General features: G+C 48.6%; 1 protein-coding gene across 1 annotated transcript in view; it reads right to left on the bottom strand.

Moving 5' to 3' along the window:
• rho-7 (rhomboid family intramembrane serine protease rho-7) overlaps positions 1–17,396 on the bottom strand; it is a 105,833-nt gene that overhangs the window by 86,953 nt on the left and 1,484 nt on the right. Inside the window, exon 2 of the mRNA XM_084595731.1 lies at positions 16,614–16,725. Coding sequence (XP_084451857.1) covers positions 16,614–16,725 — 112 coding nt within the window. The remainder of the gene's footprint in view (positions 1–16,613; positions 16,726–17,396) is intronic.

A 17,396-nucleotide genomic window follows, 5' to 3' on the forward strand; every position in this document is an offset into this window, starting at 1 on the left:
TGCGGCCGATGGAGGTGCGGTCGCCAGGTTGTCGATTTTGCCAATTCCTCTACCAGTCGTTACGCTGAAGAACCGCTTGGAAGTGTTAGTGGATGGTGTTTGTGTTATGGCCTTAGTGGATATGGGTGCTGCAGTTTCCGTGATGAGCTTAGATTTTAAAAACCGTCTCGGCTGCAAATATATGTTTGGATGAGATAGAACTGTCATATTTCGAGGTGTAGGGGGAGAATCGTTGGTTCCGCTTGGTATTTGTTATGTAAATGCAGCGATTGCTGGACACGAGTTTAGAACTGAATTTACAGTGCTCCCTCGCTCTACGCACGACATTATTCTAGGAGTTGACTTTTTACAGCAGTGTGGCACAACTCTTGACTTCAGCAGTGGCGAGATATCAATAAGCCCCAGCCTTCGATCAGCCCTCATAGAAGAATCGCCACGGGCTGTCCAAATGTTTTCTGTTTTCAAGGATACCGTCTCGTTCCGGCAATGTCCGCCATCTTCGTCCCAGCTGTCTTCGGGCGCAGTTCCCAATGCCTTCGACGCTCTGGTGGAACCCCCGTTTCCCTTTCCGGGGCCAAAAAGAGTGTGTTGGTGGCCCGCAGCGTTGTTCAAGTGAACGAGAGCCGTGCCACGCTTTGGACTGTCAACCATTCTAACGAACCTGCCATATTTCCGCGTGGTTTGAAACTCGCCGACTTTGAAGAATGCCTTTCTATGGAGATTGCCGCGTTCAGTGACGGCATTGCTCGTTCAACTAGACGTCCCGATCATGCCGATTTCCAGTTTCAGTCCATGATAAACGAATCACTACCCACCAACGACGGCCGAATATTGATGGAGGTTCTTATGAAACATGCGGACATGTTCGACTTTGCTCGAGATCAGCCACCACCGATTCTGCCTTCCCACACCCATCACATGATCGACACTGGATCTACACACCCGATTAGACAGACGCCATACCGTGTCTCACTTTCAGAACGTAAGATAATTGATGAACAGGTCCGTGATATGATGCAAAGAGGAATTATTCAGGAATAATCTAGCCCATGGGCCGCCCCTGTGATTCTTGTGAAAAAGAAAGATGGCACATGACGATTTTGTGTCGACTATCGCCGCCTCAATACTGTCGCAAAGAAGGGTATTTACCCTTTCCCACGTGTTGATGATGCCATTGACTGCCTTCATTCAGCTTCCTATTTTTCCTCTATCAATTTACAGTCCGGATACTGGCAGATACCGATGCATCCGAAAGACAAAGAGAAGACGGCATTCGTGACTCCAGATGGGTTATATGAATTTAACGTAATGCCTTTCGGACTATGCAACGCTCCGGCTACCTTTGAAAGAGGACTGAAGTGGCAAATTTGCAAGTGTTACCTAGACGAAGTAGTGATTTTCAGAAGGACCTTTGCCGAGCATAACAGCCGTTTAGCTGTGGTCCTTAACTGCATGCAGAAAGCGGGTCTCGTGCTGAACTCTTAGAAGTGCCGTTTCGGTGAACGCCAGATCGTTGCGCTTGGGCATTTGGTTCACAAAGACGGTGTTAGGCCTGACCCACAGAAGATTGAAGCTGTCAGCTGCGTCAAAGAGCCCAGGTCTGTGAAAGAACTCAGGAGCTTCCTGGGACTTTGCTCTTACTTTCGACGCTTCATCCCTAAGTTTGCTGACGTAGCCTACCCACTCACATGCCTCTTGCAGAAAGATATTCCTTTCAAATGGACTCCTGAATGTGATTCTGCATTTCGCCAGCTCAAGTTTCTTCTTACCTCGCGGCCCATACTGCGTCCTTTCAACCTGACAGCTCCCACTGAACTCCACACTGACGCAAGTGGCATCGGTGTGGGTGCTGTGCTCATACAACGGCATGACGGAAACCAACACGTCGCTTACTAAGTCGCACCCTTAGCAAGTCCGAACGCCACTACACTGTGATGAAGCAGAGTGCCTTGCCGTCGTTTTTGGCATACAGCGGCTTCGCTCGGACCTTTACGGACGTGCCTTTGGTTGGTTGGTTTGTGGGGTTTAACGTCCCAAAGCAACTCAGGCTATGAGACACGCAACGGACGTGCCTTTACAGTCATCACCGATCATCATTCATTTTTCTGGCTGGTGAATTTACGCGACCCATGCGGTCGGTTGGCCCGCTGGTCATTACGCCTTCAGGAGTTAACTTCACAGTGTCGCACAAAAGTGGCCGCCAACATGCTGACGATGACTGCCTCTCGCAACTACCTTCTGTGATGACAACGTTGACGACTGTCTTGCCGTTTCCGTACAATTTCCAGATCTTGCCACTTTCCAGCGAGAACAACGAAAAGATCAAGACTTGGTATCAGTTTTTGAAAAAGCTCGTGATCCAGCATCTGCGAACCTTTTCTGCATTCGCGATGATTTGCTGTATCGAAAAAATTACTCGTCTGGCGGTGCGCGCTTTCTGCTAGTCGTTCCGGCTAGCCTCTGTTTCTCTGTTCTAGACGCTATGCACGATGACGTCACAGCTGGGCACTTGGGGTTTGCCAGGACTCTTACCCGCATTAAGGAATGTTTCTACTGGCCAAATATGCGTCGAATGGCTCAGCGTTACGTGAACCCTTGCGTGCAGTGCCAGTGGTTCAAGCTCCCCCCGACTTCTCCGCTGGGCCACTTACATACGGTGACACAACCGACCACACCTTATGAGCAAGTGGGTGTTGACTCATAGGCCCGTTTCTCCGCTCATCTAGAGGCAATCATTGGGTCATCGTGTGCGTTGATCATCTCACGCGTTACTGTGAAACTGCCACCATCCCTTCCGCCACCGCCGCTGACACCTCTTTCTTTCTTCACGCTGTCGTCCTCCGTCAAGGGCCCCCTCGTGTCATTATCAGTGACCGAGGCTGCCAGTTTACGGCAGACGTTGTGGAACAGCTTTTGCGCTATTGTACTTGCCAGTTGCGTCACTCTACGTCGTACCATCCCCAAACAAATGGCCTCGTTGAACGTACAAACCGGACACTGACGAACATGCTTGCGATGTATGTTGACTTGCAGCATAAGAACTGGGATGACTTGTTTCCATTCATTACTTACGCCTATAACACCTCGAAGCATGAGACAACTGCTTATAGTCCATTCTTCGCCCTCTACGCCCGTCTACCTTGACATTCTCTCGACACCATTTTGCCGTTCTCTCTCGACACCGAGCCTTCTGTTTCGAGCACCCTCTGCCGCGCTGAAGAGGCTCGTTGGGTCACCCGATTACGCACTCTGGCCTCGCAGGGCCGCTCTAAGCAGCGCTACGATCGTCGGCATCAGGATGTCTTCTATTTTCCCCGGTGACTTAGTGTGGCTCTGGACACCTCTCCGCAAGCGTGCTTTGTCCCAGAAGCTGTTGTCGCACTACACAGGCCCATATATTGTGCTCACACACATCAATAAGTTGAATTACGTCGTGTCTCGCCAATGTTCCCAAGGCCGCCCCTCTCGGAAAACACAAGTGGTCCATGTCGCAAGAATGAAGCGCTGCCACTCTCGGGACTCTGACAGGCGCACAGAAGAGGGGAAGGAAGTGTGAAAAAGAGGCTCTCCAGAATAAAGGTTGAGGAAGAGGAAGCTCACCATCTGTTGCTTGAAGACAGCGGAAAAAAGACGGAGACAACACAGATGTAGACAGGACAGGCGCTAACAGACAACTTTATTTTTGAGGAAAACCGCAGCATAATTTATGTCAAAAATCACGTGACAATCAAGGGGCCTTATACTACTACCAAACACAGTAGAAAACAAAGGGCAGCCGACAATCTTGACCAGGAAAAACCATAAAAGAAACAAGGACGAGGGCCGGAAAGCATTATCAACAGATTACATAAAAAACTCATTGTGAACTTTAAAACAGAGGGGGCGCGAACAACATCGTGGCCAAGGGGCGGAGCCAAAAAACACAACCACAGCAATGAGTGAGCCTAAAAGGGCCCAAAACAAGGGAAGTAAAACCAGAGTCATAGGTCAAAAACAGATAAAACGTGTGAAGCAAAAGCAGTCAAAAACTAAAGACAAATAAAACGTACGAAGCACAAGCGGAGTTAAATCTAAAAGCAGACAATCTGTGCTAAGCAAAAGCAGAGTCATGAACTAAAAACAGACCAAATGTGCGAAGCAAAAGCAGAGTCAAAAACTAAAACATACAAAACATGTGAAGCAAAAGCAGAGTAATAAGCTAAAGCAGACGATACGTGGGAAGCAAAAGCAGAGTCAAAACTAAAATCAGACTCAGGAGTGTAGAAGGCTCCCCGCTAAAACATTAAAGTGCTAAGCAAGAATAACCAGGATGGGCGAGTGGAAGAACAATTATGAAGAATGAGAAAATCAAGGGAGTAAAACCGGGAACCAGAAACCGGGAAGGAATAAAAGAAATACTACAGACGATAACTCGTTTCATATCAGTCAACAACCGATTGCTTGTGGTAAAAAAGCAAAAAGGGTTATAACACCTACAGGTGGCCATCAAGGAATTCAAATTCGCTTTCAAGAAGATAGATAGAAGGTACGCTGACGTAATCCTGACCAGCCTTTCTAATGAAGTATGCCTCCATGACTTCGCGCTCAGTTTTTTCTTTGGCTGATCTTAAGAAATCAGTGCTATCTAAGAGCGGATAGCATGCATTATTTGGATCTGTTTTACAAGCTTTACAATGTTCAGCAAGGTTAGTACCCGATTTGTTGCGTACGCATAGTCTGTGTTCTCTCGCCCTCTCATTGAAACATCTTCCAGTTTGTCGAATGTACTGAAGCCCGCAACTGATTGGAATCCTGTGCACGGCATTCTCCTTGCATTCCGTGAACTTAGTTTGATGTTTCTTCGTGCATGCTACTTGCTTTTTCATCTTTCTAGTACATACTATTGACAGTTTGCATGATGCAGAGAAAATAATTTTAACATAACGCACTGCCAGCTTTTTGAAGTTATGTGAAAACCTATCGAAGTATGGAATCACCTGGACTGGCATCTTACTCTTCCTTTCTTCGTTTCCCTGCTTACTATGTTGACTGTTTGAGGCTTTTAGGTTTTGCAGAAGGCTTTCACACACCGCTACAATAACGTCAAGGGGGAAACCTGCGTCTTGTAAACGCCTGAATTGCTCATTCATGCTGAATGAAACGCCTGAATTGCTCATTCGTCAACGTATCTGACCACTTTTTTAACTGGAAGGTTTGAAAGATTAGCTTGAATACGCTTGTCAACTGCAGATAAAAATATGTCACACAGCACAGGAGCGACCGACGAACCGATGCAGATGCCTTTTTTCTGGATATAGAATTCTCCATCTGAGCAAATAGCTGTTGAATCAAGGTAGTATTCTAGCAGAGAAAGGAAAGAATCGCTCCTGGTTCCTGCACTGTTCTGGAATGCTACTTCCCCGCTTTCCGAGATCGAATCGCGGAGCACCATGAGGAACGGAGTAATAAAGGTCTCCTATGTCAACAGAAAAACCACTCACTGCGCAGTGGGAATTTTGTTCAAGAATGCCGACCATTTCTTTGGAACTTCGAATGATGAAGGGATCTTCTAGCCTCAAGGTTTTAAGACACCGTTGCAGGTATGAACTCACTAGCTTTTGTCATGTGCCGTTCACAGACACTGTGACCCTGAAAGGGCATTCAGGTTTATGTGTTTTAGCGGTATAAAACACTTCTAAACATCTGCTTTTCGTCTTGTCCACTGCTCTCCTCAGGGTTTCAAGGCCTAGATCTTCCAGTAGCTGAATGGTAGCACATCGACATCGCTTTGGATCAAACTTGACTTTAAGTTTTTTTTTTAAACATGCCAGCTGGTAAGATGGTAAAACCATCGTCTTTATCGCAGTGCAAAGTGACTAGATTCTGTCGGTTAAGATAACTTGTAACTTTTTGAAACGGTGGTTTCCTCTTGACCAGGTGACCTTCGTTACTCCTGAGGCAGGACACCCCATCTTCAATTAGACGGTTTTTGTTATTTTCCGTGGCTCTTGAGGCAGTTTGACGCACTAGCGAAATCAATGTTTCCCTTTGCACGGGAGGCTGAAACGCAAACTTTGGTCCTTTTTCTAAGATGCTCCATATTTCAGGAGAAATGGCAACGTTACCCAAAACGGTAACGCCTTCTTCTGCCTGCTTTGATGCCTTGTTCGCTTTTGGTAGGCCACATCACGCTTGCTGCCACAAGAACTCTGTTGACTGCGCCGCTAATTTCTTGAATGCCACTAATGTTCTGGCGCTACTTGTTTGCTGCTTCAAAACGAGGATTCGAGGATTCGAAGCCAAGACGCAGGTTTTCCCCCTAACGTTATTGTAGCAGTTTGTGAAAGCCTTCCGCAAAACCTAAAAGCCTCAAACAGTCAACGTAGTAACCAGGGAAACGAAGAAAGCAATAGTAAGATGCCAGTCCAGGTGATTCCATACTTCCATAGGTGTTAAGTTGCTGGGCCGTTGTGGAAGAGAGGAGCACTCTGAAACAGAAGGCTCGCTTCTTCTGTTTGTCTTTTCTTTCTAATTGCTAACTTTGTTGTCAGGGTTTTTTATGAGGACGTGTCCGGGCGCCCGTTGAACTTGAAATACGCGAGGAAAAGTTATTTGACTGCGGGAGTTCGGGGCTGAGACCTTGTGAGGTAGTGGTCGGACCGTGAGACAGAGTAGGCATCGTGGCGCCAGACGCGGAAATTATGACTCTAGGGGAAAACGACCTACGCCGCCGCTCGTACCACTTAAGGGGCCTGCAAATGTGCACGCCTCAGTGATCTCTGGCCTGTGCGACCGGAGTATGCTGGTTGCTGTTGCAGCCGCGTGGGGAACCCAGGGGCGTCTTACGGGTAGCACACGTTTCAGTTTCAAAGACATATCCGTACAAGTAAGTCGTGCCGGCGATGCGGAGACTGCGGAGAGCGAAACCATCTCTGAGTCGTCGTTTAACCTGTCAGCTCAGACCAATAACGGGCGAAGGTTTATGACTTCCCTGCTCAGCGCATTACCGATGGGACGGCACCGACGCAACCGTAAGTTGTCAAAACAAAACACGAAAATGGACGGTCTTTCGGGAAGCACGACGTTTACACACAAGCGGTCTCGTGTTTCTGGCTGCGCGAGCCAGGGTTGCCGTTTCTAATGCGATGCCTTCGCGGTATTCGAGCGGAAAGGCGCGCACCGCGCCGTCGACTCTCGCGTGAACATAAATATCCCCGCGGCGCTCTCGCCGAGCCGGCCCAGACGCGGGAGAACAGTAAGGCACATCCGGTGCTGTCGGTTCTAAAGTTGACGGAAACATCGCCGCAGCACACGGCGCTCATGTTAATGAGCGTGGTAGCAATAAATTCTCTTCTTTTTCCCGCTCCGCTTACGACCAGCGGGGACCGGACACTACGCTCGTATTTCTTGCTGCCCTGTGTGATCTTGCACATGTATGCATTGCTGGTGAAAGTGGCGTTCATGTGTCTTTGCCAATTTGTTTTGTCTCTCGCCCCTGATTATGAGAGAGCATCTGTGCGTCATCTCTACAGGGAGAAAGGGCGAACGATTGGTGGGAGGCACGCGGTGCTCGCGAGGGACCAATCTCAGAGGTGCCGATGTTGCATTGGCTGTTTAAAATGTGGCTTTGTCATTCTGATTGGCTCAAAGAAGCTCTTTTCCTCTGATTGGTCACGAGGTTGGTCACCAGGATGTTGAAAATATATACTTAAGACAGGTGTTTGGGGGCGAAAAGGGGAGACTGACTGCCGACTTACAATTGGGGGCAGGAAGCCGCAAACTGTGTTCACGAAAGCAAAATGTGTTTTTGAATCGTTCAATAAAGTGCCCGTAGCGCTCGAAAAGTTGTCCCGTCCGTTTCCTGCAATGTGTCCCCGGATCAGCGGACCACCTGGAACACCACATCATCCATATATAAGAAAGTTAACTGGCGCAGTCGAGCAGGATGATTCGACGGCTTTCTGCAAAGCGGACAAGGACATCGGCGCTACGGTGAACAAGCTGAGGAGGACGACACCCTGAAGAGAGGTCCTGCAGTCAAGGTTTGGACGGCGGCGACATCCTGGTGAGCAGCCTCGCAGCTACAGCTGAACACCACAATGCCTGGGCGTTTGCTGGAAACAAGAAACGTCTTCGAGAAGGCGAGCTTAGAAGGAGACCACTAGACCCTGGTGGAGCAACGAGGAGCAGTATCCCCGGGTCAGGATTCGGGCAGGAATCCCCAGGTTTCTAGACTGGTAGCGAGAGCAGCGTGTGAGTTGGAGGCCAGTAAAGAGATAGAAACAAGCGGGACAGCACAGGAGTCCAGGCTGACGTGGGTGGAGCTTATCTTGGGAAACATCTGTTCCAAGTTTGCCTTGATTCAGGGGCAGATATAACAGTACTAAGAAAAAGCGTTGTCCCGATTGACGCGAGAGAGCAGGGCTCAGGGAAGGTGCAACTGTGTGGAGCGTTTGGCCACACTGTGCCGGCCGATCTTATGTACGTCCCTCTCGGTTTGGTCACGAAGGACGGTAGCACGGACCCACAAACATTAATACTTTGTGCCGTTACTGACGATCTGGCCGAAGGAGTAGACGCTCCACTGACCCCCGATGTATTTCAGGGACTGAGAAAAGTGAGGGAAGAGGAAGTTGAATTGGCCAATAGAATAAATAAGGGCAGAGAGTGAAACCGAGCAGCATGATGTTGACGAGAGGAGCGCGTCTGCACTAGATTTCGAACTTGAGGAGGTTGCTGTGCGAATCCCTGCAGACGTTCAAGCGATGCAAATTGAAGTTACTTCTCCGGTGGAAACGGGCACAGCTGAGCGCGGATTTGCCGAGGAACGCAAAGTGGACTCATCTCTAGCGAATGCATGGGAGCAAGCGTGCAGCGGCACCCATGGCATGCTGATAGATGAGGGGATGCTTTTACACCGGGAGGTGGTCGACGGTAGGCCGTGTAAGCAGCTGGTCCTCCCGGAAAATCGTCATAAGGAGGTGCTTATATTGGCGCACGATATGCCATGTGGGGGGCAATTTTCTCAAAAGAGGACCAAGCAGCGTATACATAGTGCATTCTTATGGCCAACGCTTGTTGCTGACATTAAGACGCACTGCCAAACGTGCCACACCTGCCAAACTTTTGCAAATAGGTGTTCCACGGACAGGGTGCCTATCACTCAGTTGACGCACCTGCAAGAACCATTGGAAGTAGTAAATATGGACTGCATAGGCCCCATTGAACCCGCTTCAGCACGAGGACACAGGTACGCTGTTTGTGTAATAGGCCTGTGTACGAGATGGCCCGAGGTGATACCACTGCGATCTCTGACCGCCCGAGCAACGTGTCAGGCGCTGGTGGACATATTCTCATGGCTTGGGATTCCACAGCTCATTTGCTGCGATCAGGGGACTAACTTCACCTCAAGTCTAACTAGAGAGCTGATGGAATGCCTTGGGATACAAATGAGGTTCTCAACGCCTGACCACCCCCAGAGTAACGGGATAGAACGCTGGAACGGGACATTCAAGGCGATGCTCAGACACGTGATACATGAACACACGCGTGAATAGGACCGATTTATCCCTTGCATGCTCTGGGTGTATCGAGAGGTGCGGCACGAGATAACAGGGGCATCCCCGTTCGAGATGATGTACGGATGAGTTGCGCAAGGCCCGCTCACTATTCTACAAAAAACTTGGACCGGTATGTGGACACCCCTGATGGGTCTTAACAAGGCGGCAGCTGCTTACTTGGTAGAGCTCCGACAGCGGATGACTGAGGCAGCAGAAAAAGCAGACGAGCGAATTAGCCAGTTGCAAAGGGCGTATGCGGAAAAGTACAACTTTTGGGCCCGTGCTAAAGAGTTCAACATTGGAGAAGACGTACTGGTCCTTGAGACAGGCCAGCAAAGCAAAATGCAACCTAAATGGATAGGCCCGGCTAAAGTCAAAGAGCAAAAGCGGCCGGATAGCTATATCCTCCAGTTTAAGGATGGGTCAGAGCGATGGGTGCATGCAAATCGCATGAGGAAATACTATGCCCGCGCAAACAATGTCGGAGTGATATTTGAGTCTGACACAGAGTTTGGCAGTGTGGAAACGTTCCCGGACAGCCGTAGGCACGGGAGCGGCATGCCTGATATATCACAGGAGGAGGAAAGCCTCAATGCAGACCAAATGACTCAGCTCAGGGAGGTTATAACGTGGCACGTCGGTGCTTTCTCGGATAGGCCGGGACAATGCAAACTGGGCGAGCACAAGATCAACCTCGTGCTGGGCGCCAAATCAGCGAAGGCTTACCCATCGCACTCAGAGCCGAGGTCGAACGGCAGGTGGAAGAATTAATAGAATGGGGCCTAGTGTACCCAGTAGAGAGCAGCTTTGCACACCCGATAGTCTGTGTGGCGAAACAGGATGGAACGGTGCGACTATGCATCGATTATCGTCAGCTGAATGCGGTGTCGGAGGCAGATAGTTTTCCTATGGGTAACGTTACGGAACTGCTCTACGAGGTAGCCGGGGCTAATTATATCACTATCCTGGACATGACGCGGGGCTACTGGCAGATCACCGTAGAGCCGGCCTCTCATAAGTACACGGCGTTCGCTACGCCGAAGCGACTATTTGCGTGGCGGGTAATGCCGTAATGGGCTGCGTAACTCAGCGGCCACATTTCAGCGAGTCATGAATGAAGCCCTCCAAGGGCACGGTGGATATGCCTGCGCTTACATTGACGATGTGGCAGTGTACTCGCAGACGTGGGAGTCACACCTCCTACATTTGGATAAGGCGTTGCGGACAATTTCAGAGATCAGCTTGACGATTAACCCGGCTAAGTGTAAGTTCGCACAGCCCAGTGTGAGGTACCTGAGGAATGTGGTGGGATCCGGGGTCCATTCGCCCGACCCACAAAGGGTGGACGCCATTCTGAGGCTGAAATCGCCAGTGACGAAAAGGGATCTGCGCAGCGCGCTAGGGCTGTTCAACTATTACAGGGACTACGTCCCAGCCTACTCTGACTTGGTGCGCCCCTTAACAGATCTCACTAACAGGAGAGTGCCAAACACGATCCCCTGAAGCCAGGATGCAGAGCGCGCTTTTAACGCCATAAAAGCCGAGTTGGCTAAACTACCCAGATTAACCGTGCCGGATCTGAGAAGGGAGTGTTTTGACCACCGATGCCTTGGAAAGAGCAGTCGGAGCATGTTTGGCGCAGGAGCATGAAGGAAAAGAAAGGCCAATAGCGTTCTTGAGCAAAAAGCTCACGCCGCAGCAGGCAAAATGGTCTGCGATTGAGCGAGAGGCCTTCGCTATCGTGTGGGCTCTGGGGCGTCTGGACACGTGGCTGTTTGGTGCAAGGATCAATGTAGTCACTGATCATAACCCTTTGATGTACCTGACGCGATCAACGTCATCAAGCGCCTGCCTCACGCGATGGAGTCTGGCGCTTCAAAAGTACGACCTGAAGTTCTCACATATAAAAGGCTCCCTCAACAAGTGCGCTCATGCCCTTTCGAGACTGGACACGGAATAATGACATGAAAAAACAAAAAAAGGGGGAATAGATGTATATATATATATATATATGCCTCTTGTTTGTGGCATGAAAATGCATGAGAATTTTAGTTAACCTGTGTGTGGTACAGACTGATATGGCGCGCTCGGTGCTTGCAGAACGGGGTCTTGCCTGATGCGTGCGTGCGTGACACGTGTTTGTGAACGGTGATTTTGTGTTCGCAAGTTACTGGAATGCACTGTATCGTTTATGCGTTACAGTGACCAGTGTCCGATACAATTGAGGTTCTGCCCCCCCCCCCCCTTTTTTTTTGGGGGTGTTCTTCTTTCGTTAGAGCTGTGCTTGTAAATTCTGCTGTACCCCCATAAGCGGCGATGTAATGTGTCAGCCGGTACAGTGAGGCGCGGAGTTGTGTGGCGCTTCAGTGGCAAAGTTCCTAGATTTTTTAGATTTGTACTTCAGACCCCATGATCATGTCGATGGGTGCAGCTTTGTTTTACGCTTTTGCTCTGTATGCCCAAGATGTAGCGCGGGACAAGTGTTGTGAGGACAGCAAGTGTACGCACATTATTCTTAGTGGGAAGGTGTTAAGTTGCCGGGCCGTTGTGGAGGAGGGGAACACTCCAAAACAGCCGGCTTGTTTCTTCTGTTTGTCTTTTCTTTCTAATTGTTAACTTTGTTGTCAAGGTTTTTTATGAGGACGCGTCCGGGCACCCGTTGAACTTGAAATACGCGAGGAAAAGTTATTTGACAGCGGGAGTTCAGGGCTGAGACCTTGTGAGGTGGTGGTCGGACATTGAAACAGAGTAGGCATCGCGGTGCCAGACGCGGGAATTATGACTCTTGGGGAAAACGACCTACGCCGCATCTGCCGCTCGTACCACTTAAGGGGCCTGCAAATGTGCACGCCTCAGTGACCTCTGGCCTGTGCGACTGGAGGAGTGTGCTGGTTGCTATTGCAGCCGCGTGGGAAAGCCAGGGTCGTCTCATGGGTAGCACACGCTGTTTCAGTTTCAAAGACAGATTCGTACAAGTAAGATGTGCCGGCGACGCGGAGACTGCGGAGAGCGAAACCATCTCCGAGTCGTCGTTTAACCTGTCAGCTCAGACCAATAACGGGCGAAGGTTTATGACTTCCCTGCTCAGCGCATTACCGATGGTACGGCACCGACGCAACCGTAAGCTGTAAAAAAAAAAACAAGAAAACAGAAGGTCGCTCGGGAAGCGCGACGTTTACACACAGGCGGTCTCGTGTTTATAGCTGCGCGAGCCGGCGGTGCCGTTTCTAATGCGATGCCTTCGCGGTATTCGCGCGGAAAGGCGCGCACCGCGCCGTCGACTCTCGCGTGAACATAAATATCCCCGCGGCGCTCTCGCTGAGCCAGCCCAGAAGCGGGAGAACAGTAAGGCACCTCCGGTGCTGTCGGTTCTAAAGTTGACGGAAACATCGCCGCAGCACACGGCGCTCGTGTTGATGAGCATGGTAGCAATAAATTCTCTTCTTTTTCCCGCTCTGCTTACGGCCAGCAGGGACCAGACACTACTCTCGTATTTATTGCTGCCCTGTGTGATCTTGCACGTGTATGTATTGCTGGTGAAAGTGGCATTCATGTGTCTTCGCTAATTTGTTTTGTCTCTCGCCCCTGATTATGAAAGAGTATCTGTGCGTCATCTATACAAGGGGAAAGGGCGAACGATTGGTGCGAGGCATGCGGTGCTCGCGAGGGACCAATCTCGGAGGTGCCGATGTTGCATTGGCTATTTAAAATTTGGCCTTGTCATTCTGATTGGCTCGAAGAAGCTCTTTTCCTCCGATTGGCCACGAGGTTGGTCACCAGGATGTTGAAAATGTATACTTAAGACGGGTGCTTGGGCGCGAAAAGGGGAGACTGACTGCCGACTTACGACTGGGGGCAGGAAGCCGCGAACTGTGTTCGCGAAAGCAAAATGTGTTTTTGACTCGTTCAATAAAGTGCCCGTAGCGCTCGAAAAGTTGTCCCGTCCGTTTCCTGCAATGTGCCCCCGGATCAACGGACCACCTGGAACACCACATCATCCATATATAAGAAAGTTAACTATAGGTATTCACATAACTTCAAAAAGCTGGCACCGCGTTATAACGTCAAAATTATTTTCTCTGCACCATGCAAACTGTCAATAGTATGTACTAGAAAGATGAAAAAGCAAGTAGCATGCACGAAGAAACATCAAACTAAGTTCACGGAATGCAAGGAGAATGTCGTGTACAGGATTCCAATCAGTTGCGAGCTTCAGTACATCGGACAAACTGGAAGATGTTTCAATGAGAGGGCGAGAGAACACAGACTATGCGTACGCAACAAATCGGGTACTAGCCTTGCCGAACATTGTAAAGCTTGTAAAACAGATTCAAATAATGCATGCTATCCGCTCTTAGATAGCACAGATTTCTTAAGATCAGCCAAAGAAAAAACTGAGCGCGAAGTCATGGAGGCATACTTCATTAGAAAGGCTGGTCAGGATTACGTCAGCGTACCTTCTATCTACCTTCTTGAAAGCGAATTTGAATTCCTTGATGGCCACCTGTAGGTGTTATAACCCTTTTTGCTTTTTTACCACAAGCAATCGGTTATTTACTGATATGAAACGAGTTATCGTCTGTAGTATTTCTTTTATTCCTTCCCGGTTTCTGGTTCCCGGTTTTACTCCCTTGATTTTCTCATTCTTCATAATTGTTCTTCCACTCGGCCATCCTGATTATTCTTGTTTAGCCCTTCAATGTTTTAGCGGGGAGCTTTCTACACTCCCGAGTCTGATTTTAGTTTCGACTCGGCTTTTGCACGGATCGTCTGCTTTAGCTTATGACTCCGCTTTTAGTTCGCACGTTTTGCATGTCTTTAGTTTTTGACTCTGCTTTTGCTTGACACGTTAGGCCTGTTTTTAGTTCATGACTCTGCTTTTGCTTCGTACGTTTCGTTTGTCTTTAGTTTTTGACTCTTTTTTTTTGCTTCGCACGTTTTATCTGTTTTTAGTTATGACTCTGCTTTTGCCTCGAACGTTTTTTTCTGGTTTTGACCTATGACTCTGCTTTTACTTCCCTTGTTTTGGGCCCTTTTAGGCTCGCTCCTTGCTGTGGTTGGGTTCTTTGACACCGCCCCTTGGCAACGATGTTGTTCGCGCCCCCTCTGTTGTATTAAGTTCACAATGAGTTTTTTATGTAATCTGTTGATAATGCTTTCCGGCCCTCCTCCTTGTTTCTTTTATGGTTTTTCCGGGTCAAGATTGTCCGCCGCCCTTTGTTAAACTGTCTTTGGTAGTAGTATAAAGCCCCTTGATTGTCATGTGATTTTTGACATAAATTGTGTGCGGTTTTCCTCGAAAATAAAGTTGTCAGTTAGCACCTGTCCTGTCTACATCTGTGTTGTCTCCGTCTTTTTTGCGCTATGTCTTCAAGAAACTGCTACCAACTAGCCCAAACCAAACATCTGTTTTACCATCTGTTGGTTAGCACACCAGGCTAAGGTGCAGAATCATTCTGTAAATAAACTTTAACATATATATTTTAATCACAGATAACTAATTAATGACATCTAAATAAGTCCTACAATTAGTCCAGCAAAATTATACTTTACAAAGCAATCCAACCATATATAACTTAATGATGTAGCGTTCAATATAGTCACAATTAACTAATTAAAAGGTAACAACGATGAACTACAATTAGTCGAGTGCAATTATATCAACATAAGCTACACAGCCACTGCGGACACATTTTGTACACATTCCATACACGGCAAGAAACAAACAAGTAAAGCTACGCATTAAAATTGTCCATTGATCAATACGCATGCTCGCTCATTTCATTTCAGACTGCCTATCCAACAATAACCAACAACTGGGAATAGTTGGTATTAATTCTGCCAAATTGCATGACCGGCAGTTACTCATGCCACTATTCTGATACTCCACTATTCCAATTGCCAAGTGTGGCAGGAAAAAAATTGCAAAGCCTGCTGTCAAAGCTTTTTGACATATAGACAACTTGTCTTAATTAAGCAGAACTTTTTGCTGGGCTAGTTGGTTCCTTGTGACTTGAGTGAAACAGCGCCAAAGAAGCACGAAGGCGAAGCGAAGAAGGGACAGGAAAGAGCGCAAAGCGGAAAGAGCAGCGCTCTTTCCTGTCCCTTCTTCGCTTCGCCTTCGGGCTTCTTTCGCGCTGTTTCACTCATGTCTTAATTAAAGCATGCACACGCAGTTAGTTTCTCAAAAGCAGGTGTGTGGCGTTTGATTGTTCGCACAAATTGCGCAAAATATACCAGAAAAGTATAGTCTTCCCTGTTGGAAAAAACCAAACATCCTGCGTGCAGGCTGCTGCACCTAAAGAATGGCTGCTTGCAAGGTTTTGCATTAGTTCCTAACCATTTTGTGACTATGAAGGTTGCAGCTACTGAAAAAAAAATTTAGAAATCGCTTGCATTATTACTGCAGACAAATTATCACTTCGGAAATGCTGCCCTTCGCCCATCGCACTCCAGCTTTCGCTGCTGCTCCAAGGCGTCAGTCAGGAGCCGGTTTCGACGGCCGCGCCACCTACCCCGGAAAGTGTCTGGGCGCCGCCCGCAATGTACAGCGGAGGTGGGGAGTTTTCGAACTGAAGCTGGTTCTAGTAACGTTGCCTCAAGCGTTGGGCATTACAAGATGTGGCACCCTCTACAGAGTTATCTGCTACCTAGAACAGCAGACGAACATGGGTGATGCACATTCGATCCAAAAGGTGCCCCCTTTGCACAAAAAGCAGCAGCTGGCTCCACTGTCGCTTATCCAACATGACCTGTGCATGCACATCAGAACCTAGCACTCTGAAGCTCAGGAGAGTGCAGAGGTGGAGAGCAGCCACGCAGAATGGCCCAGTCCTACATAATCAGCAGCTGCGGGACAAAGACCTCTCCCATATCTCTCCAATCAACCCTGTACAGCTTATCTTATCCCCACAAACTTCCTAATCTCTCCAATCTAGTTAATCTGAAAGCACAACAATAAAGAATGCATTGATAGACTTGAGCCTTTCATGGTAATGCTGAGTAATAATTAGTAGAAGACTGAACCACACAGCCACTGCCCAGTAGGTTGTTCAGCAGGAGCAGCCTTCTCACCCCAACGGTGAAGGCTGTTGCCTTGGTCAGCTGTGCTGATCCGGCGGAGGGCGGCGGAAGAGGGGTCTCGGACTGTGCCTGGCGCACCCATGGCTGCCTCACGCTGCGCCACCTGCACAACCATCAAACTGAAGCCCTGCCAGCTTGGCCCTCCCCATCTTCAAACTTGGCTTTGCAAATGATGGGACAGTGGCAAAGCAAGGTGACCTGCCTGCCTGTATGGTGCAATTAAGCCGAAAGGTCAAATTGTGCGCAAACACAAAAATTTTGCTGGCACGTATGCGAGGGTAATCAGCCTGTTGGAAACATGGGATGACATTAGGCAAAGGCCTGCCTAACAGGAATGCAATAAAGGCATCTAGTATTTACTGGCCACATAGCAAAACCTTCTGCTGGCAATTATGGGAAGAGGTTTTATCCCCCAGAATTTGCAGGACGTATAAACTCCGTTTTTACGGGTCATCAGCAGCTTTTCTAGCAAGTCTTCTCACCTACATGTGCTAGTCTAACCACTAACCCTTCAATCTCACAGCTACTCATTAGCGTACAGTTGTAAGCTATCAGATTATGTGAAAGATCACCCGACATACATATAAAGCCCCGCTTTAACCAAGACGTACAAATGTGCCTTCAATGCCCAGGAGTAACGTGTTTGACTCGGGAAAAGCCCCGAAGGGTTCGATTCTCATCTTGGCTTTCAACTCAAAGCCCAAGCTGTCATGTGGTCTCGTGACGTCACACAACACACCAACCAACCAGAGCCTGGCCATGTCACCTGCCAAC

The sequence above is a fragment of the Amblyomma maculatum genome, chromosome 2, assembly GCF_055883805.1.
Source record: "Amblyomma maculatum isolate TAMU_Amacu chromosome 2, ASM5588380v1, whole genome shotgun sequence".
Classification (NCBI taxonomy): Eukaryota; Metazoa; Arthropoda; class Arachnida; order Ixodida; family Ixodidae; genus Amblyomma; species Amblyomma maculatum.